This window comes from Haliaeetus albicilla, chromosome 13 (assembly GCF_947461875.1).
Source record: "Haliaeetus albicilla chromosome 13, bHalAlb1.1, whole genome shotgun sequence".
Classification (NCBI taxonomy): domain Eukaryota; kingdom Metazoa; phylum Chordata; class Aves; order Accipitriformes; family Accipitridae; genus Haliaeetus; species Haliaeetus albicilla.
Genome location: NC_091495.1, coordinates 33,497,601 through 33,521,442, shown reverse-complemented (window position 1 = coordinate 33,521,442; position 23,842 = coordinate 33,497,601). Strand labels below are relative to the sequence as shown.

Below are 23,842 nucleotides of genomic sequence, written 5' to 3'. Positions count from 1 at the left end.
GAGTACTAGGTTTTTGCAATTAACTGACTCTTCTAGCCTGAGACCTAAGTTCTTTTAGACAACTGTCATCTGTTCTTGCATGCGTGTCACAGAATGATTCCCTAAAAGCTCTCTATTGATATAAATTGCCTGGGTTATCCCACTCCTTAACAGCATATGGAGTCCTGCTGGTGTACTGAATAACGATTTAGCAGCTGGATGGAGGATTTGTTCCGCATCTTCTGTCCCTGGTCTTGAGAAAAGGACGTTCCTAGTAGCCGTAGGGAGAAAGTGTACCTTCTCCTCCCCTGTTCTCATTTGAAAAACGATGGGTCATTTTTACGTCTATAAATTGTGTGGAGTGCCGCTGTAGATTCTGATGTTTGGTAATGACTCTGAAGATGGCTGCTCAGCTCTCGTGCCCAGAGCCAGGGACTCAGCCAGCTGGTTCTCAGGTTGTGCTTCTCTGTGTCTAAGCTGCGGTTGTTTGCAACGTAACCTCTCTTACCCAACTCGCCTGTCTCGCATTCGAGCTGCAGCTGGTTGCGTACCCAAGCGATCTGCTGGGTAGCCACGTCTGGCAGAAGGCCTAGGAAAGCAGAAAGGTCAAAGCTCTGCGCTGTAACAGAGGATGTGCCAGCCAGCAGAGCTCTTCTGACATTTGACTCTGTCTATTCACTGCCTGATCCAAAGGGTAAGGATGGGACAGAACTGAGGTCTGGTAAATGTGTTTACCAAAAAATCAGATTGTTTCACAATGGGCAGCGTTCCAACAAGTATTAGCACGATTTCTTTGCAAGGCCTTTGATTGAAGGCTTGATTTCTCTTGAACAGCCACTGATGGCTGCTATTATAGCAACAGATCAGTGCAAAGGACTCCAAGTACATTTTTAAAGGAGAAAAACTTTCTGAAGATTGTATATGGCCACATGTGCAGCTGGCTTTATGGATGAGTGCATAGACTAGGTGTAGAGAAAATCTAGTTTTCTGGATTCCAGCTGAGGAAGTCCAGGTTTTTTTCAACATGGCTCCAGCAGAACTTCATCTTGGCACCATAATCTTTTCCTTACAGATAACCCCTGTCGTTCACTGTAGACAGCACTATGATGCCTTGGGAGGGAGATGAGAGGCTTGTCCCAGTGCTGCACAAAATAGTTGATTTTTTTTGCCCTCCCCCTCTTGTATTTGCTGCTTATTTGGGTCGTTTCTCAAATAAGTACTCAACACAAAATGTAAAAGATACAAATTACCCTCGTGCAGTATATCTGAAAGCAGACGAACTTATGGGAAAGATTTTGCAACTAGTTTAAAATACTCAGTTTAAAATAGAAAAAGTGTTTGTCTGTATAAGCTCTAAGTAGGGAAGCATTATTTTTGAAAATTTAGTCTTGTTTCATGATAACACAGTAAAAAAGTGTAGTTTCATCCTGTAATCTTGAAGACTTTGATGTATGTTCTCTGATCAGTTGAGCAAAGTCCCTTTCTGGCCAGATTTTTCCTCAAAAAAGTAAGTACATTTTGTGTTTATAAGAGATACCAAAAGTGATGTTGCTTGAAATATTTAAATGGCCTAAAAGCGTAAATCATATTTACATGAACAACTTGAAATTTAGGAACCTAAATGGTGTAGTCAGCATGAGATTTCCCTCCCCTGCTGTGGTGAGACAGCAGGGAAGAGGGAGAGCAGTTCAGTCTCCACACCCCTTTAATCCTCTGCTGAAAGTGAGATCATGTCTTTTTTCTGCTGGGAAATAGACTGAGACCACAGGTTCATTCCATTTCACATAAATCACCAATTTATTATATAGTAACAATTTTTTTTTGTCTCTCTAACGGGAATTTGTCTTCAGGCAGTGTCTTAGCACTGCAAAGTATCACATCCCCTTACTAATATTTTATTTTCCCCTTAATTTGATGCAAACGTGATGTAGAAAAGTGCCGTCAGCAGCAAACATGCTTTCTTTCCTTTTTCAACATCCTGTAGGAGTTCTTCATATTTTCTGCAGAGTTGGGAGAAAAATGCGAAGCCATAAGTGAGAAATTGGTACATCTGGAAGATCAATTGCAAACTTCCGCCTGCAGAGTTGATGAAGGAGTTATTCATATCCTTTTTGATATAGCTATAGATATGTATCAATCTATGTAAGTACGTATGTGAAATACTCGCCTTTCAGATTCACATGGAGTGCTAGTTCTTAATGTAGATTAAGTACACTAAGAAGGGGAGAATGGATTGTCTTGCTGAAGTGGGCGTTTTTGTTGTAGCAAGTTTTCCTACAGTGCATTTTCACTGTCGTCTGATCCAGCTTTAATTGATTTAAACAGAAGTTAGTTCTTTGTAAATTGAGATTAGGCACTGAAAAGCCTTTATTCTCCTGTTAAAATCCTTTTGTTTGTAATGCTCATATAAGTAAATACCTAGTGCACTAAAAGCTGCATGGATACAAGCATCCATGTGCCTGCATTTCCCAACATGATTTAGCTAAATTAAAAGCTACATCGTTGACTCAGGCTGTGTATATTGTCACATGTAGTTCGGGGTTTTTTCCTTTTAAAAAAATGGGCTGCAGATGCATCATGTGGCATCCTATGCAATTTAATCTGCCTCTAACACTCCACTGGAAGTGACCAGATGAGATGATGTCTTACATCATCCTTATCTCTTTCTGTGCTTCATCTGTCATTCAGTATCTGATTGAAGATTGCTTAACCTTTATGAGGCATTCATTGGGCCTACATCTGTGGACATTTTTCAAAATTTAAGAGCACAAAGTATTGTTTCATTTGTAACTTTCATAGAAAAACTTACCATAAAAGAGGTTTTCGTTCTTCTAAGAAAGGGAAAAGAGAATAAAAGACAGTGAGGCTAAGGAAGGTGAGAGTACTTAGCTGGTTAGGTTTTAGTGGAGAAGAGGTGGCAGGCAAGAGGATAATGAAGAAAAATGAATAAATTCAGGTTGGAGAGATTAGCAGAGGAGCCCTTACAGACACCTGAAGGTGAGTTGAGGTGATGATGGTGCTGGGTGAGATTCAGTTCTTCCTAAGCTGAGGCAGGCAGTGCTGCAGGAGAGGGTTTAGAGAAAGGATAATAAATGGAGCATGTGGAAATACCACTGTGTTTTAGGTAAATGGGCATCTACTGCCAGCTTATTGCAAAATTCCTATTCGGGAAGGTTGCATCAGAGGGAAGAAATCCAGTCACTAATTTGTTACTACTTCAAATCTTTCTTTCAATGTACAGAAAGATTATTTTCTTGTATTTACCGCAGGCTAGTTTGCAATATTCTTTTCGTTATATATACAGCGTGAGTGCTCGGTTGCAGTTGTGCTCCCCGATGCTGTTTGTAAGCATTCTTTTCAGAGCTATACGGATGTGCGTGTCTTGTGTGCGTGCAGAGCATCCAGTTCCTTCCTCCCTTATGTATATCTGCTCTGAAATGAGCTTTTCTCATTGACCCTAATAGAAGAAAACTGGGGGTTGGAGTTACGGGTTCTTTGCAGTGGACTTAAGTTCATATTCAAACGAAACAGATCTGATCATAATTACAGTTTACTAGGTAAGGTGAAATAAGCCAAAAACCTGCTTTTTTGATTCCTGAAGAAAATACACTACAAGTATGTAAAATAGTAGTTTTTGTATTTTCTACGGAGCATGCATTTTTCTTTGTAGCTGTTGAAACTGCAAGAGTTAGTTGAAAAAATAAAATCTAATCATTGAAAGTTTGAGAAGAGTTGGAGATTAGTCTCGTTCTAAGCCACCATTGTCTGATATAGATCTGATTTCCTCTATCAGTGAAATTCAGCTCACGTTATCTAAATACAGCAGTGCACACTGTGTGATATCCTGGTCCTAGCAAGACCATCAGTCACAAAATAAGAAACCATGTTTAAAACATAGGGACATACAGAGAAGCAGTTCAGCAATTCAGCTACCCCTCATTAACATTCAGTTGCTATTTCAGAGGTAGTCCAGATCAATGTGCATAAAATGTTACCATCTGGTACATGTATAATCACTGTGCTATACTTCAAAAAGGAATAAAACAAATAGCTATCACAGTGCTACAGACCTGTAGATTGTTTGGTTTTTTTTTTAAATAAAAACTGCTCAGTGCCTATAAAATAAACTTTCACTCATTGGTTACTTGCCTATATTGCAGGAACTAGCAGTGAGATTGGTGCCAATAATTAGCCTCAGTAGAAGAATTTATGATGAGTCTATTGTTTGCACAGAAGTTTGGTTTTAAATAAAACAGTTTCTTATCCCAATATCCCAAATATTGGACAATTATGCAGTCTTCATTAAAAATCTGTAGATCTCTCAGAGCAGGAGCTTAAAGATCTGGAATTGTAATAAAAGCAGGATAAATCTTTCAAACTCCCCTCATCCCCCCTCCCCCCAAATGGCCTTACACAAGTGTTACGAACTGTATTAGGTCAAAAATGTAACTAGGGGCTGCACAGATGTAAATTAGTCCTGTCTTGCGATATTAAAAGACTTTTAAAGACTGCACTGAGAAAAATAAATTCCTGATGCTCTCAAACCATTTGCCAATGTTTAGTGTGTGTCATAGCTTTGATTAATAATTAAGTTTGTATTAGAAGAAAAACCCCAGATGTCATTGTTTTTCATTCTACGTTTTGATAGCATAGCACACTTAAATGCTGCTTGTTGTAATTGCCAGCACGACCTGAAAAAAGGAGAAATCCAATGATATTTCTTGGTCCTGAGTAGAGGCACAGACCCACCTGGGATTCTCATTTATTAGTGAAGCCTTTCACAGAAAATACTAAACTGTACTTTTGTATAAAATGCATCAAACAATAGGGGGAGGGGAAGAGCTCCTCTGTAGCACTATGACATATATGCAAAATTCTAGGTAGTGTAACCAAATAAACCCACAAAACATTAAATTATGGTTAATCACTGGCAAGTGTATGAAAACAGTCCACATCATTAATTGGGGAAACCAAAGGATGAGAGGTGACTCATTCTGGTGTCCGCAGAGCTGATGAGAGGTGTTACTTTCCTGACAGTAAAGGCCTGAAATTCCCAGTAAAATTAAGTGGAGCCTATATTGCAATTTCACAGTCATTTTTATTCTTAATTAGCATTTACATTTTGATAGACAAGTTGAATGCATCTAATAGTTCCTCCTGGTGAAAACGCTTTTGTTGGAAGAAAACCTGGCTGGGCTATTATTATAAAAGCAATCTCCGTTCCTTGCCCTAAAATGGGCATTTTAAACAGTTATTTTGGAAATAGAATTTTGTGTCTAAACATTCATTAGGGATTGCAGGTCACTTTGCTAACCCTTCACCTTTATCATATGGCAGGCTCTCATACAAGTTTTGCTTTTCACCAGTATACGTTTTCAATAGAATCAGGAGTGTAGAATTTAGCCCTGACTGTACCTCAGTGAGGAATCTCACCGTGAGTGAATGTGTAAGAAACATTTGGGATCCCACAAGAGAGAGAGGTGGCAATGGTGACTTGATTTTGGGTGGCAGGAGGTTGAGCCCTTCCCAGAACATGGTTCCACTTACGTTGTTCGTGCCGTGATTGAGGTAGGTCAGTGTACTTCCACCCACGTGCTGCAGGTTCTTTGCCTTCCATTTTCTGCTGGAACAAGTGATTTGGAGACAGCTGCTATCCAGGCCCCTGAAGTAATCCATTTTTCAAAATGTTGCAGTCATTCTGTTGTATTTTGGGGGGGAGTATTTTGGTTTTTACATGGGAGGGGTATTATGTTAGTTTGTAGAAACGGTCATGGATGTGAAGGAGGGAGACAGTAATGGAGGGGGGAAATGGGAAATTTCTAATCTGGTTTCAGTACCGCAAGCACCCCTGTATTTTGTAAGGAGAAGTGATGGACTTCCAAAGGCCATTTTGCTCTGTGAGACCGCACAGGCCTCATAGGAGTAGTAGGGACTTGCTCAGTGTCTTTCCTTCACTCCCAAAAGTGCACTTCTAAAAGGCCAAAAGCTAGGTCATTCCAAATAAATATTGAATTGTCTTGCCTCTTCACCGGTCCTTTGGTACATAGCACACACAGTGACAGAATCGTTTAGTTGGTTCAACCCCCTGCTCAAGCAGGGGCACCTAGAGCAGGTTGTCCAGGATCATGTCCAGTCAGGCTTTGAATATCTCCAAGGATGGAGACTCCACAATGTCTCTGTGCAACATGTTCCAGTGTTTGACCACCCTCACAGTAAAAAAAAAAGTTTTCTTCTGTTTAGATTCAATTTCCTATTATTTTGGAATTTTTGCCTGTTGCTTCTTGTTCTGTCAGTGGACACTAGTGAGAAGAGTCTGGCTCCTTCTTCATTCCTACTCTTCAGCTATTTGTACACATTGGTAAGATCCCTTGAGCCTTCTCTTCTCCAGGTTGAACAGTCCTAGTTCTCTCAGCATCTCCTCATATGATGGATGCTCCAGTCCATTAAACCAGCCCTGTGCTGGACTCGCTCCAGTAAGTTCATATCTATCTTGTACTGGGCAACCCAGAACTGGACCCTGCACTCCAGATGGGACCTCACCAGTGCCGAGTAGAGTGGAAGGGTCAGCTTCCTTCACTTACTGGCAGTGCTTTTCTTAATCCAGCCCGGGAAGCCATTGGCCACCTTTGCCACAAGATGCATTGCTGGCTCATGTTCAGCTTGCTGTCCGCCATGATCTCTTCTCTGCAGAACTGCCTTCCAGCCGGCTGGCCCCCCGTGTGTACTGGTGCCTGGGGTTAGGAGATGTGCAGTTACATGGTGGAACATCTAGCTGAGCTTCTGTCTCCAGCCACTGTAATGTTCAGCTGTTAGAAACAAGCAGAATAGTTAACCAGGTTAAAAAAACCCTCTATTTCTGATTATTTCTGTTCTTCAAGGCTTAATTTCCTCTTCAGATGTCCAAAAGTGCTGTTATTCTCCAAAATCCCATAGGCCCTTACCTCAGCTCTGCAGTAGTCTTTGACTGTCCTTCCAAGGCCTTTTGTCTTACCGTATACTCTTAGTTTCTAACCTTTCCTATAGGAAGGCAACTGGTTTGTAATATCTACCTTTTGTCTCTTTTCCTTAAACATCTGTGCTGAGAGAACAGAAGATACACTGATGGGCCCATTTTTTCCAAAAATGAGGTAAGCCTACAGTAGTTAGATCTGCTTTTTATCTGCTTGTAGATCAGGGACTCACGATGCTCAAGTTTTTTAAAGAGAGGAAGTCAAATAGGTGAAACGCTTCAACCAAGACAACATTAGAGCTGCAGCATTGTTGCAGAATATGGATTGTGTTTATGTGAAGTTGTTCCCAAGTACTTTAATTTACTGCTTATGAGACAGTGGAGAGATTTTGCCAGTTTTTCACAGGAAGACAGCAGGACCAGAAAATGTTCCTAGTTGAAACTTGTTTTGGCTCCTGCCTTTGATACTGGCTCAGTATTTGCAGCACTGGATAGAGAATTTAAGCATGAAGGACACATTTGCCTGTGGACCCATGCAAAACTAAGTTATTGTATTTTTAAAAAGGGTGAAGCTGTTTATCAGGACATAACTTCTGTATATGGATAGAGAGTCCATGTTCAGCCTTATACCATATATTTTGCCTAGTCATAAAGGCTTGTTTGACAGTTACTGGTCTATAGCTGGTTGTGGTATTATTTATGAGGTTATTGAAACTCAATGTAGGTAGACTGCCGTTATCTTTCTTGTTGCTCTGTCTTTCTGTTGGTTAAGAGTTTCTTTCCCTGTCTCTTTCAATTTCCTCCATCCTTCAAGATTTCTGATCCACTGGCAGCGAAACATTTCAATTTTGCTTTTTCCCTCTACCTGAAAAGAATTTTGTAATCACTTAGGGTATTAGAAATAACAGCATGTAGTCAGAGACTGTGCATCAGGAGTAATTAAATTTTAGAAGCTTCATGGTGTTCATAAACTGAAGAATTTTTCTTTTACCAGTTAGGTTTTCAGCAGAGCATCGTAATTAAATTGCAGAGTGGTGGACAGTCCAGGACTGTTTATAAGATGATAATAATGTTTCTTACTTCAGAGAGGATGCAAAGCATAATTAATTTGTCCTAGTACAGTGCTTTGAGATCCTAGGACAGGAGAAGTTTTGTGTGTACTGCTATTACTTGTAACCAGAGACAGAATCCCTTTAGATTAATAGAGCTGTCCAGACATTAGAAGCATACATGAATACTCCTGGTGAACGTATTAAAACGTCATAGTAAATGTACGTAAATACACAAAGATGAAATTTTGAGGAAATAATAACAGCATAAAAAGCAGCCAAAAGGCTTTTCAAAGGCATAACTGTGGCTGCCTGAAATAGCAGTGATTTGTATAGCTTTCCCATGGTCCTCTCTAGTCACAATTTTTCAAAAGTAGTAGCTCACTTTTTACAGTCACATAACCTGAGGATGTCTTTGTTCCTTGACATTGCATTGACATTGGGGTTGAGTAAAACAACATTTCATAATGGATGTGCTCCATAAAGAATAAAGCCTGTCCTTGTGTGTTATCCTTCCTATGCGCTGTATTTTTAAAATTGAGTTGTTTCAGTGTCAGCCTGTTTCATTTCCCTTGAAGTGAGTTTCTGGCTCTCAGGCATCATTTGATGACTGACTTACTGCTAGAGATGAACTTATTTCTCTCTCCCTTGACCCTTTTGGGGTCCTTGCCCTCCAGCCATACCTATAGAGGAGGCCTCAGTGGGGATGGGGTGGGCCCTAGGGCTTGGTCACATAGACTTGGTCATTGGTTTACAGCTTCAGCAGGCTCTGGCTTGTCTTGTGCTTGCTTTCCTCTTTATGTAGTGCAAGCTGTGGAAGAAAAGATAAGGTTGGGTGTCTCATTGAGCTACACCTAGTCTTTGCACTTGATGCAACAACAGATAGCCTCACTACCATAAGATTATCAGGAGAAAGGCCAATGTATTGATAGTATAAACTGTACTTATTCCTGGGAGGGACTAGTCATCAGAACAAAAAGCTGTACTGCTTAGGATGCCCAGCTCCTTCAAAACCTGTGCACATCTCGGCGGCAGTTGCTGCTATCTCCATGCATGTCCTACCTCCCTCCACCTGCCAGTCTGTTCGCTGCTGCACCCCTTGTGTTCTTGTTGCCCCCACCTGACACCTTCCCTCTGTCTGTGTGGAGCTGGGAAGTGGAAGGTCTGTCGTTTAAGAGACTGACCTGTTAGCCATCATTTTCTTCCTCGGTGCCTTGGAGGAAATCTGAACTAGATAATGGCAAATAAAAGGTGGAAAACTCTCCTTTCTCAACCAAATGAAGTATTTTTACTGAATTAGCAGATGCTTTTCAGGTGGCCTTTTTCCTTTTAATGCGCAACAGCACAACCTTGCTACTGCTAATCTCTTTGCTTTTCAATGCGTTCAAAGCATTCGCTGTGGAGCCAGGTACAGCTTTCTATTTGTGTTTTCTGCACTATAATTATACTGAGAATTCAGCTAAGATTAAAGCCTTCTGGAGGTAAGTAGAGCAGAAACACTTTCTCTACTGTAAGCTAATTTTGCTACTCACCTGGATTCCCACCCTGCCTTGCATAGCACATGTTCCTCAGCTCGCTAACGCCGCACAAGCTGTGGTCACTTGGCTTATGTCTGACTGCTCCTGCTGCCTTCACCTGAGGTCTGATCTACCTAGGTCTGTGTCTCTGGCTTAAAAATCCACCCTCCATCCAGCCGGGAACTCATACCTAGTGCTGCTGCCTCCACGGTACAATTTCTTCATCTCCTTTCCTCCCATGAGAACAGTATCCAAGCAGTATTGCCCATCCCCTCCCTTTTTGAAAGTGCTAAATAATGCTACTTGAGAACTTCAGTTTGCCTGGATTTTTTTTTTTTTTGAAAGCAAGTGTGAGAAATGTATTAATATTTAATCCAAACAATTTGGAAGAACTTGAAGCTACAATTAAATAGCCATGGCCATCTGTTGTGAGCAGCAGAACAAGAATTTATTTAATAACTTGGAAAGAGAAAAGGGACTGCCAATCACCTATAGATTTATTCCTTAATAAAGCTTGCACAGTCTCTGCAGAGGGAGATCCAGGTGGTGAAGGAGACACTCCAGACCGTGCTGGTGCAACTTCAGCCAGCCGGGGAGGCAGGAGAAGAAAAGGCTGGAGACTTCCTCTGTGACAGCTGGTGTCCCGGAAAACAAGACTTGAAGGAATAATGAGCAGAAAGAGCTGGTAGGATGACATTAATTCACTAAGGGCTGCTTTTAGTAACTGAATACTGTTTTACCAAGCCTCAGGGATCTCTTCTCCCCTGCATAACTAATAACTAAATCAATTATGGAGAACCAGAGCCTGGAGGTCTATCATCAGAAGTATTCTACACAGCCTCACATGTTTTGGCACAGATTGGGAAACAGCTTTCAGAGCAGAGCAGCCCCTGTAAGTGTGTAGATTACAAATTGATACATTTCAAGTGAGTCCGCAAAGTTGCCTTTAATGTCAGTGAAATGTTCTCCTTGAAAACTGGTAAACAGTATCTGTCTTCTTTACTCCTGGATTTTGGTTTTTTCCCCCGATTTAAAAATGTAGTGTTAAAGCTGGAACATCTAGTATTTCTTGAAAAATAGCTGTAAGAGTAATAAGAACTCTTCTTTTTTTTTTTCCCTCTGGCTTTTACAGCTTTCTTACACTGAATGTATTTTCACATTCCTGCCAATAATTAAATCAATAGGATGAAATTCAAGCTAACCAAGCTCTTTCAACTGAAATTTGGACCTCATTTACTCTGTGGTATTGAGTACAGTGGAGGTAACTAACAGCAGCCCCTATAGCAGTAGTTTAACTCGCTTCATTTAGGTACTAATATAAACTTGCTTTAGTATTACAGGGGTTGTAAAGCACAAAAAAATTTACTGTTGGTGATTTGTGTTCTTTATATTTAAATATTGTATGAACAATAAGTCATTTAAGTCTCCTTGTAAAGTTTATTACTACTATTATATTACTTTGATCTTCCTTATAAACTTCAGAAGGAATGCAGATTTCTTTGCAATAGACACATATGTGTATATACACATACTTAAACATGTATTTTTATAGGAAATAAAAGCAATGCTTAACTGAAGCCAACTAATATAAATGACCTATATTTAGATCATTGTTCAAAACAGTTAATGCCTTTAGGAATTCATTTTGTACTCTTACTTGGATACCACTATATTGCTGATGTCACAAAAAATTGTGCTTCTGCCATTTGTTGCAGAGGGAGAATTTGAAAAAAAAAATTGATTTTTTTTTTTTCTTTTTAAAGCCAGTAGATAAAGAAAATGTCTTGCAACTTGGTACTGTACTTTTTTATACTATTTTTCTGACATTTTTAGAATTACTTTTTTCTGCTACTTCAATTACTCATTTTATAGCCACATTGTGAAAGTTTTTGCAAATTTTGAAGGTCATTGGACTACTAGCCCACTAAGATTGCGTTCTTTTTCTTTGTGTGTTTTAATACTTCTTTAAATACTTCTACCTCAATGTTAAGTCCATAAGGAGGGAGGAAAAAAAAAAGTGCCAGGCAGCTGAGACATGGAACAGGAATATAATTGCATCCAGGAGTATACAGTTGTCAAACCAGGGGAGCAGAGCTCAGGTGGTTTCTGTAGTCATCAGATCCTCAGGGTGGAATTACAACCTTGTAATTCTGAACATGATTGACGACTCTTCATTGTGCAATACATGGGCCATATTGCAGTAAAGACTCTTGGATCTTCATCTTGCATGACCTCCACTACTCTGTTCCCATCCCCAGTCTCCAATGGAGATCCCTTGCTGCTCTGTTTGACAAGTTTCTTTCTCCAAGCTTTTCTGGACCATCCCTGTTCAATACCTACCTCCCCATAGTAGCCCTGGCACTTTCTGAAACTCCTCTGGACAGCTGAGCAAGGCATTCGTCTCCAGCCCAAGGCAGCCCGACGAGCACGGACGGCAGCCTGCAGCACCCTGGCGTTCCCCCCATGCACAGGACTGGCTCCCCTGGGAAACCCCCGCTGGGCACACACAGCCTGGCTGCCAGAAAGCAGAAAACTCACGGAAATGCACATGAGGTCAGGTAAACAGCAGAGAAAGCACACTGACAAGGTAGATCTCTTCCAGCTGTTTCCTTGAGACCTGTAAAAGCTCCTTGTGAGTTAACACACCACTGAGGTTCCAGGAATGAGCATTTATAGAGGATGATAACACTCCCAGAGATGATGGCCAGTATGCTAAGGTTGCATGACCCCTTTCTCCCACACACTGAGGGGTGGGTGGAATTTTGTCCTTTGAATAAATAGTCCCTGCAATGTAAATAGTTGGTGAGCCCTATAAGTGCCTTAGAGCCAGGATCAGCTGCAGCTGAAGCGTGAAGCCTGCCACTGTGCAGCAGCAAGGGCTTAACAACAGGGATGGTAACCAACCATTGCAGGGACAGGCGACCAGCACCCTCATTCTCACTAGCAAGAGTTCTTGAAGATGTTCCCATTCAATTAAAAAACCTGTGCGGCTTTTGCATTTCACAGCTTCAGAGCCCTGCTGCATTTTAATAAAAAATCAGCTTATGCAACCACTATAATAAAGACACTGAACTCCTGAGGAGAAGGGAAACTGAATCAGTCATCATTCATGTCATATTTGTATCTGTTAACATTTATTCTATACGTAATGTGGACTACTACTACTTTAATTTATTATTCCATTAACTTCACTGTTTGTTGTGGGAAGTTAGAGCCAGTAATCATTCCTTTTCTCAGACATGCTGAATAACAAATATACTAAAAAAAAAAAGGTATACTATGCAATGTATCAGCTGCCTTTTATCTGTGGATAGAAAACTTTCAAATAAAGAAAAGTATGTCTGTTTGCATTCTGTGCAGTGTACAAGATTTTATAAATTTCATCCTGGGGCAGGGGCTGGATGGGGAGGGAAGGAAAGGAGAAACCAGGTGTGTGACTATTACTTTGCTGTGATTCCTCTGCTTGGGAAATTCTGTGATGCCTTCTGGAAACAGTCTAAAGATGCATTCAAGACTAATGTCTCACAGCAAACTGTAGCTATTTTCAGTGTGAAAGGGAGAGAAACACCATGCAGTGAGCTATTCAGACAAGTAAAACCTGTGCTTGAGTCCTGGCTTGACTCAGCCAGTCTTGCTGTGCAACCAAATCCTTCCTGCCTGCCCTCCCTCAGTTCCTCACCCATGGAGGAGGATGGAGGGATGGGAAGTATGACTGTGCACTGGCTACAGCAATATCTGAGGTCAAAGTCCTGCTCTCGCACACCCTCACTGCCATGATGAGAGGTAGGACAGGGCCTGTGGTGTCCCAAGGACCAGTTTCACACATGCTTGCTAGGACTCTGTCACCTCCAGGTGGACTGCTCTTCCACCACCTGCAAACATTAATCTCACCAGAAATAAGCCCCTTCCTTTCCTGCCTGGGACATGTGCTCTCCCTAAGACCCCAGCCCTCAAAGGTTGAAGAGTACATAGAGAGGCATACAGGCTGTGTGTGCAGAAACCTCTGCCACAGCAATGGAATTGTAGAATCATTTAGGTTGGAAAAGACCTTTAAGATCAAGTCCAACTGTTGTTAACCTAACCCTGCCAAGTCCACCACCAAACCATGTCCTTAAGCACTACACGTACACGTCTTTTAAATACCTCCAGGGATGGTGACTCAACCTCTTCCTTGGGCAGCCCGTTCCAATGCTCAATAACCCTCTTGGTGAAGAAAGTTTTCCTAATATGCAGTCTAAACCTCCCCTGGTGCAACCTGAGACCACCTTCATTGCTCTTCCAAAGCACATGCAATGGACTACGCAAGGAGAGCTGCAAAATGAGGCAGCAGCTCGCCTCGAGCAGTCCATTGCATGTGCCTTGGAGGAGTAGTTGGTTGTGTTTAATGCACACATCTCCCCCAGTGTATAGCCATATTCTTGAGGGACTAAAGAAGAAAGCGAGGAGGGGACAGCACCCCAAAGGGTGTTTAGCTCCAGTCTAATATTTCTTTTTGCAATCAATTAGCTAATCTGTTCTTTCTAAAGCATGACAGCTCAGGCTTTTGCTTTTGCTATCATTACTTGTTAAATCAAGATAAGCACATCTTTTCTAGAGCACTGGAGAAGGCAGTTCAATAATGGGTCCCAGATAGGCAGTAGTGCTGGAGGGAGCTCCAGGGTGAGATTAGAATAATCCTCATGTATCCTCTTAGTTTGCTATCCTATTAAAAATGAGACTGGGACCAAGAGATTTTTTTAGTCTCAGAGATTAACATGCTACAAAGAAGCTCTAAAATATTATGCACATGTGGATATTTTTCTGCACTGTTGAAGAAGATAATACAAGCTTCTACAGAGATATTAAAAAAAAGAAAAAGAAAAAAGGGCTTGTGAATATAGGAGATTCTTTCTGAACCTGAAAAGCAGCCAAGCCAGCAGCCACAGTAAAGCATTTCTCTCAAATTCCTAATGAAGGCTTGAATATGAGGCCTGGGAAAAGAACATCTGGGGTTGAGTGACTAAGGAAATATCCAAGTTCTTCACATGCATGGCATTCAGCCGCTCTCTCCTTGTTTTCTTGTCTGGAAGAGCAGTGTCTTAGGGAAGGGGGTGTCAGAGCATTGTCAAAGACACACACAAAGTCAATACATCACTAGGCTATTTGTTCTTATAATCGCCTGGAAAGTTGAACAAATAGTTTATAATAATAAGCAGCCGTACAGGAATACTAAGTGGAGAAAGAGGGAGAATATTAAAATAAGCAGAGTCACAGCTAGGAGACACATGATAGATCTCACTGGAGAAATGGAAAATTAAGAGACCTTTCCACATTGACAAACCAATTTACAAGGGGAAGAAAACAACCTCAACTTTATTACTTTTCTGGCAAGGAGACTATGAAACACCAAAGGAAGCCCCTCTGGGTTTACTTGCCAAGTAGGCTCAAGATTTTAAGTGTATCAGCTCAAACCCAAAACCTAGAGCTTTGTGCCCGCTCTCAGGCTTCCCTGTAGGAGCAGCCCCAGTGCAAGACTCAGAAGCAGCAGCCTGGAGCCAGGCACAGCTCTGCACGCAGGAGGTCCTCCGGGACTCTGCTGGGACTCCGTCTCACAGGGATTGAGTTAGAGATACCAGGGCCAACCTGTTCCACTCCTTCGGGGCTGAGCTGGTGATAGGGACGCAGCCATCTTACTATTTCTCTGCTCTTTCAGAAACATAAAAATTTTCTTTTCCTATTGTTTTTGCCTTTCTTTTTTTTTTTTTTTTTATTTTCAGAAAGTTCCTCATGCATGCCCCATGACTTGAAATTTAAAAGGACCAGGATTTTTTAATTTCTCCTGGCACAAATACAGTAAGGTCAAGCAATGAGAACTATTTGTTCTTAGCTATTGCCTGATGAGTTTGGATCACAGTTTACTCCTTTACTTTCAATAACATGAGCTCTGCTGTCCCCACAAAGTAAAAGCGGACAAGGTTTCAGGAAAAGAGGTGCAAGAACAGTTGGAGATTAGGAAAAACTAACTTCCTTACAACAGAAGGCCAGCAAAGCTCGGGACAAATAACTTCACCAACTAAAGACCGAGACCTTTTGGTAACTGCTCATGCCCTTTAGTATTTACATGGGGAAAGATTTCCAATGCCTACTGGTTGTTTCATCTGGCAGAACTCTCCACAACAAAAACAAAAAAACCAACCAACCAAACAAAAAAAGACTTTCTAGCAAGGAGAGTAACTGACCAGTGGAGCAAGAAACTCTGTCTCTCAAAGTTAAAGCAAGCTTGGGATTTTTTTTGTCAGAAATTATAAAGAAAGACCTCCTGCATCCCAGATGTAATGCACTTGATTCAAAAAACACCACAATGCAGGTTCATATAGCCTGCATGACACACATGGCACTGAGGAATAGTCACAGTGCTGTATCTTAAATATAGGAATTTTCCTTAATGGCTTAAAAAAAAAAAGGCACAGAAAGAAGAAATTCTTTGATAAACTGTTGTTTAGCTGCAGAGGTGGAGTTGGAGGACAGGGCAGCTGGGTGTCTGCAAGCTGGAAAAGCCTATTTACCTACTCTCTGATCTTGACCTTAGCTCAAAAGGGCAAGTGAAACCAAACGTTAAGGAAGGGCTTATTGTAAATCTTTCCTGGGATGCCAAGACTGAAGCTATTACAAAATTGTAACACAAGCCTAGGGTTTCGAGCCAAATTTCCTCCCTGCCAGGGGCGGGCAGGTTAAATGGGGTTGGGGCCACATTTCACAGTGCAGCACCAGACTTGGTGGCCTAGGGGCTCACGCTGCTCTCCAGCCTAAGAGGTAGCGCAGCCATTTGCAGCGCTGCACGACATCCTCTGCAAAAGAAGAAAACCCAAAGAAACCCAACCAGCACCGTAGCCATCAGGCACTGCTTGTCTTAGCTCATGGTGCTGGCATTTGATCAACCTATTGCCACTTGTCATTAAATGAGAAGGAGAAGGTGAAAAGAGCACCCTGCCTCTCACAGCCATACGTGATTTGTCATTGCTAATTTTCTATAATGAGCTGTAGCAAGTGAAGCCAGTCTCTCTCCATTAATCCTGACGGGAAACATTTCTTCTTTGTCTTCCCATCAAGTGCCCCAAATTCTTTGAGTGAATATGTGCTACAGCTGTACCAAACCCCCAACTCTCCTTGAAACTTCTCCCTAGCATCATGAACAGAAGGCAGGAACACACAGCAGCTCTCCCAGCACAGTAATATTCCCTGGTTATGACATGGGAACAGTAAGGCATCACCATCTTTATTTCCTTCTTTCTACTGTGTGTAGTTTTTATTATCCTGAATTGGAAATGTACTGATTGGGTCTATTTGAATGTCAATGCTTAATAATCCTATCAAAATAAAGAAGATCTGTAGTGGGGGAAAAAAAAAAAAAAGCAGCAGCAATGTTGTCTCCTGAAAGATAAATAAATCACCAGGCCTGGTTAATGTCTCTCTTTCTGCAGCCTTAGTTCTCAGGCTATAGAAAGTTCTTCCCAGAAGGTATATTGAAGCCAGGGGGACAATCATTCAGGGATTTCTTTATTCACTTTCCCTATAAATTGGTAACAGAGCCTGCTTATCTTTCAGAAAAGATACTGGTAAGCTTCAGCTTTTGCCTCCAAAACTGTTAATTGTTACTGGACAATTTATTATGGGAGGTGGCATTTAGCCCTAGCAGTTGAATCAATAGGAGAAAACAATCCCAACTCCTGTGTACAGACAGTCTTCTACAGTGACCTAAGCGAAGTGGCTGATCTCTCATGCTCAGGAGCTCCCAGGGTGCTTATCCTTCCCCTCCTATCAGTCCACTCCTGGGTAAAGGCTCAGGCAGACACGTGTTCCACATTCATCCCTTTAACATATGGCTCGCGCGTGTCCTAAACTGTGCACAGATTTAAAAGAAAGGAGCAAACTTCAAACTGGAATTCAAGGATTACCCCCCCCCCCCCCCGCTGCTAATCATCTTTTCATTTCAGGTCTCCTCTTTGATCTCCCTGCACATCACCCTGCCTCTGCCATGGGCTGGCACCTCAGCTCCGAGACACGGGTGGTTGTGGCAGTCCTCACCCCTGCACCGGCACACAAACGCTTCCTCACACACACGCTCGGTCCAAGGGAATAAACGGCGCCCCGATGCTTCACCCTGACTCCTTTGGGTCAAAGCCTGCCAAGAGGCTGATGCTTAGGGGAGGCAGGCATGATCGTCAGGGATTAAGGATCCCCGGCGGTCAGCCTGGAGAAAGCTGCTTTCAGCCAAGTCTTGCACACATCTGCCTCTTCAGAGGTTGAGGCCAGCCAGGCACAGAGCAGAGCCGCTTGTCTCTAACCACATGCCCGAAGCATCTACAAATCTCCCCGTCACTGCTAAAACACTGAGCTGCTGAGCTCAGGCTCTCACGGGGGCTTATCAGCTGCAGTAATACATTCACACACCTTCTTTCCCCATCTTTGCAAGGGCAAAGCAAACTCATCTGCCTGGAGATACAGCAAAACCAAATTCAAGAGTCAAGGATAGTCTGGTTCTCCATCTGACCCTCCTGAAGCTTGGCTGTGTGATCACAGGCTTTCTGGACCTCGCTGGACCAGCCTCAGCTCGAGTTAATGTATCGGTCCTGCGTGGTTACTGCATAGCTGTTACTAGTTGTGAAAGTCTTCAGAGAAACAGGAGAGGTGAACCTCTCATACCCGACAGGCAACTCTAACCTATCCCCTAATAATCAGTAGTGCTGCCCAGCGCTACCCTCACTGAATGGAGATGAAATGGCAGAGGTCCCTGCCCTTCAGGGCTTTTGAGCATATCAATGATTTTGAGGATGTAAACCCAAGTCCCTAGTAGATTTTACCAACGCCCTTACTATAAAAACCATTGCATGCTATCAAGGCTGTCCAAGCCGAGACTTGTAGTCAGTCTGGCTTCACTAACGCTAGGATGAAATCCATGTGCCTCTCAATTCTTGCCAAACTCAACACTTACCAGTTGGCAGTCAGGTCTCCTGGCCAGTCTGTGGCAACCCCCTACAGAAGGGCACACTGTGCACCCGGCACAGGATGTTCATCAGGCCCTTTTTTTGGTCTACATCTCTTCTGACTTTGGACACCAGTTTGATTTTGAAAACATCTACAGTGTTTCAACAAGGTTTGAAGTAATTGAAAAAGCATGATGGTCACCGGTAGTTAGGTAGGGATTTATGTAACCCTGGGTTGATGAAGAGGAAATTAAGCTCATAAGACATCCTCCATCAAGCACATGATGTAGGAAAAGACACTCTGTGTGATTACACAAACTGCAAAATTCAGCACCCTTTAGAGGTCAAGTCCTTCTGCAGCTTAATTCTCACCCAGAGCTGAACAAGTTGCCCCAGCAGGAGCCTCAAGTACAACACCAAACACCAGTACTTCAAACCCCAGCCATCAGCCAAGAGGTTACGGTGCTAGCATCAAGTCTCACCAAGAGGTGCAACAACTTCCCCCATGCTATTTTGGGATAAAAGAAGGACTTGACAACTACTACCGCTCACGTGGAGGAACAACATTGCTCTGCGTCTGGGAGGGACCTGGACTGAGTGTCAGCAGGCACCACTCATGGGCGAGTCCAGCAAGCAGCTCCACTTCCCACAGCCTCTGCCACTTCCCAAAAGCCTGACACTGATTTTCAGCTGCTCCTTCCACCTGCTGATGCTCTCTGGAGACCTTGCCTCCTCCTTCAGTTTCCCCTTGCAGATATACAGCCTCTCTAGCAGGGGACACAGTACAAGAATTTATATCAATGGCTGTCGAAGGGAAAGCTTCTCCTGCATCTCAATAAACACATTCCCAGCCCAGCCTCTCCTAGGCTAAACATTGAGTCTTGAACCAAACCCCACCTGCCCTTCCAGGCACCATAGGCAACCTGGCAGCTTTCAAACATAAATAAGAGGCAAAAAAAGCCCAGGAAACAAACTGCACTGCTTTGTTGAGAGTTTCAAATCTGCCAAGTGTTCCCCGCCAGTTTTAATCACAACTCAAAGTAATCCTTTAAGAGGTTTTGCTGGAAGGAGCATTACAGTGTGCAGGATCATGTAGAGTTCTCCAAGGAGAGTCACAAAGTGGTACCAGGAGAAAAACTGAGGCAAGAGGCATGCCACTGACATGGGTCCCAAATTCTGCTCTTAAAACATTTGGGAAACCTGAGATTAGATAGATATTCACACAGGATTCTTGTAATGGCAGCCAGTAAGTGCATTTCATTTCTGAATTGCATCTTTACAAGCAGCACTGACCCAAACATAAAATTTAAGCACAGGCAACAATTTACTGGCCCTTTTGGAGTAACAACCGAGCTGCTTAAGGAACGCTTGACATAAGGTGACAACAAGATAAAGAGCTCTGATGTCTGCAACCACATCCCTCCAGTATCTGAACCCTGCTTGGGCTCCTTGTGTGTCTCTCCCCTTTGAAACCAATATAAGACAGTCCTCTCTTAGTTCATCTGTTTCTTGATCGTAAAATAACAGGAATGACAACATTGGTCACTGAAACTTTGCACCAGAAGGTAGACATTGCAGAAGTAAAGGACAAGCCTGGCTTCTCCAGCTCAGGGACAGATGTGAAGCTTTCAGAGGGTGATAGGAACTTGCTCTTCTTGCAAGAAACAGAAAATAGACTCAGGCCAGGCTCTGCAGAATTTCTACAAATTACCCTCAAGTCCGACACTTTTCATCCAGTGAGGCCAGAGATGCGAGGCAGGTCCTTTCAAAGGGCACCATTTAACATAGCTTATTTCATGGGTCCCTCTATGTAAGGGCTTGTGAGACCTCAGAGCCCATCATGCATTTCAAGATGGCAGCACTGCCATCATTGGCTTCACTAAGGAAAATACTACCTTACTTTTTTTTTTTTTATTTTACCTCTCATACAAAAAATGTTGTGACCGTTTTCCTCCAGCTGAAACAAAGTCCCTTTTGTAAAGGGTGTGGGAGTCATTCTAACATAATGACGCTGCACAACTGGTTAAAAAGGAAAAGGAAAGACATAGTCCTCATTTTTAGCCACACTTAGGGAATAAAATGTAAGTCACCAATGCTAAAGATCATTTGGGAAGAACAAGGTATTTATTTTTCCAAAACCAGGATCTGTCTTCAACCATCTCTCTAAGTAAGTATGGACAGCCACAAAGGGGTGGTACAGACCCATCTTCTCAGCAGCCTGGTCATGACAGAGGTGGTTACATATTCACATGTAATGCCTGCCCATACTAGTCCACAGCATAAGTCACTAGCATCACTATGTCAACAGCAAGTCAGTGCAGAAGATGGTATGTGTCCCATTCCTTGCGTTATGTGGATTAATAATAATTAAAATAAATAAAATAAAAGAAAAGAACAAAACCCCAGCCTTCTTAGTGAAAAGAGAAGATGAGGTAAGAAGTTCAACTACCATCTCCTCACACATCTGGAGTTAGCAGTAACATTATTCATGCCAGACTATTTTTTGTGGAACAAATTTTGTGCTTTATGCCAAACCAAGGACAGTAACTTCTTTCTCCCTCACAGGATTTGCAGTCCTGCGAACCTAGCATGAAATAGCCAAACAGCCTCCTTCACCCAGGTTCACTGACCAAGACGTAAAAACCTGTGCCCAAGTGTGGAGCTAATCCAAAGAAACAATGGTTCCCCACCATTTGCCTGGTCTGCACAGGCACAGGGAGCTCCTGCTGAAAGGGTTTCTTCCACCTACCACTCATTTCTATTCTGCACGCCACATTGGAGACGTTTTTCTCACTCCCTCCGTATCCTCTAACCCAGTTGATATAATTAATAGCGTGTGCTTGCCAAGCAGCAGCCCACACCAAGGCAGCAAAGAAACCCTCCGTGCCACCCGCTCAGGGGCAGGAGAACGGAGCTCGCCGTTCCCACCACCGGCTCTCATCACCTTCACACCGAGAGGGGAAGGGAGGGATTGTCCCACCACTGACCCACCGAAACAGAGAAGCAAATGCAGAGATTAGCAAACATCAGCTCAGATAGATGTGCCACATTTCATGCAGCAATCGGGGCAGAGATTATCTAGGTAAGGGCAAGATAATCGGGACTGGCTGGCAGACCCTGCAGTTCCTCCCTTGGAGGGCACAATATCCCCAGTTAATCCACAGGGTCGTTTCCTCCTTCCCCACCTTTCAGCCCTTTGGTACTACTTATTCCTATCTGCACATACAAGACCCTGCTTTCATCATGACACAGGCTAATTAACCAATTCTGACACTAATTAGCTAGTAAAAGTCGGTCTGCATTTTCTTATTTAACACATAAATGCTGCGGTTCTTGCATCAGGGAGGCTTCAGGCAGCAGCCGGGCACGTGTTGGATGGCCACGCTGCCTGCTGCACCGCAGCTCGCCCCGTTCGCCCCGCTCCCTGATGCTGAAGAGCTGCTGTGCGTGTGGTGACAGGGTGCTCTGCGTCAGGAGATCCAAAGGGACAGGGCAGAACCAAGGGAAAGCCTGTATCTGCCTCACAAATCACTTGCCGGCGTATCCCAGGCATCTTATTGAGCCAGATCACACTTTAACACATCAGACGTGTTTCGTAGGAGAGCTCTGGCATGTCTGTATCTGTGTCAGATGATGCTTAATCAGTTTAAAAGTAGCTCTGTGAGAGTCACGGAACCTGTGAGCCTGTTTTGGCTCAGTAGCCATGTCATGAGTGGTGGTGCCAAATAGTCCGCAGACAAGGAGTAACAGCTCCATCGAGCCCCACGGAACCAGGGACCAGGATGCACATCCCCAGGAGTGCTGGCAAAGCAGCATTTCACATGCCATTTTGAACAACAGATATCAGTTTACTCTGCAAATGCTACTCAGTTCTAAATATCAAATGCTCTACATGAACATGATATTTCTCCTCACCTTCTCCCCGTTCCCCACCCTCAAGGCCATATTGCCCACCTCTCTATTTCCAGCTTGCAGACTTCTTAATGAAGTTTCAGTACTTCTCTTAACTCTCTGGTCAGCAGCAGAGAGATAATATTGAGGAACAGACACAACCTCCTGCCCAGTACTGTGTAACGAAAAGAGGGAATGTTTTATTTTGAGAAGGTACTCCTAAACTTTGTCAGGATAAAGAATATTAACTACCTTGGAGCAAGCCAGGACCAAAAGACCAGTGTCCACTCTAACACCCCTCAGTCCACATACTCTGAATTAGGAAGCGTGGTTGTTAGGAGGCTGTTATGCACCAGAAAAGTCCAGCCATGGTTCTGCTAAGCCAAGCAGGCAGAGTAGTCTGCCTGCACCCCTGTGCTGGGTGGCTGATGGGTGCGCCAGTGGAGGTACATCTGTCTCTCCCCTCCTCCCGTACCCCTCACTAGACCTACTGCATCCCAGCGGCACCAAAATTAATGGCAATTTACAACAGCTAGCGTCCAGGACGAAGGCTGGCTGTGCTCTGAATCAGCTCCTGACTTTTGGCGTCCTGATAAAGGACTTTTGGGGAGCCTGGGGAGGGTATTGAGGGCCCATCCACATTTGCAGAGGAACACATGAAGCTTGCTGAGAGAAACCCTGTTATTAGCCACTATGAAGATGCCTCCATCTCATAGCAGATGGCAGCATCACATGTTGAAGCATTTTTTAAAGTGCTTTCTGTGCCAGGAAGCAGTCACATCAGGTTAGCAGTTCACAAGCACACTAGAGTTCAGAAATTCATTTACTGCTGTTCCAACACTTCCCAAAATGGCACTTGTGAGCCCTGCTGCCCCTCCATGACTATATTGCTATTTCCCTGCCCCCAGTAGCTGGAAGATGATGCATTTTATGTGTTTTCTCCCCTAACATGGGCTCCTACAAACATGTAACTTTTCATAAAGACTGCAGGTTGGGCTATTCCACAGCACAACTTGTTTGCCTTGCCTGTTTTTGTACATCTTTAAAGAAAACCCATTGAATAGGTCTAGGGTCCAACAAGTTATGGTTGCAGAACCCACAGGAATGCGATATCTCTCAGTCCCATTTCATAACATGTAAGGTGTTCCAACTTGGCCAAAACCTCCTTTGAGTACAGGTTGCAGGTGAATATTGAAGTAGTCACATTCCTCAACAGCCTCTGTAGTTTTTGAAGGCTTGGATGAGCATATGAAATAGCATTCCCTCTGTCCCAGCAGAGGCATGAACAAGTTATGTCAGATAAAACATTTTTTAAAAGGGTACCATGAGGGATATCCGAGCAATTGCCAAATTGCCAAAGCTAAGAGGGACAGCTAGGATTCAAACGGTGAAATGCCAGCAAGCAGCCTGAGCTGAGCCATCCCCCGTGGGGACTGGGACCCTGAAATTGCAGTGTTAAGCCAGAGAATGAGAAACATTAGAAGTCAAATAGAT

The 23,842-nt window shown here is 43.1% G+C and overlaps 1 protein-coding gene across 1 annotated transcript in view; it reads left to right on the top strand.

Annotated features, from left to right (window-relative positions):
- DISC1 (DISC1 scaffold protein) overlaps positions 1-12,938 on the top strand; it is a 208,812-nt gene extending 195,874 nt beyond the window's left edge. The window contains 3 exon segments of the mRNA XM_069800752.1: positions 1,964-2,074; positions 10,008-10,112; positions 10,114-12,938. Coding sequence (XP_069656853.1) covers positions 1,964-2,074; positions 10,008-10,112; positions 10,114-10,155 — 258 coding nt within the window. The 3' untranslated portion in view covers positions 10,156-12,938.
- The last annotated feature ends 10,904 nt before the right edge of the window (positions 12,939-23,842 follow it).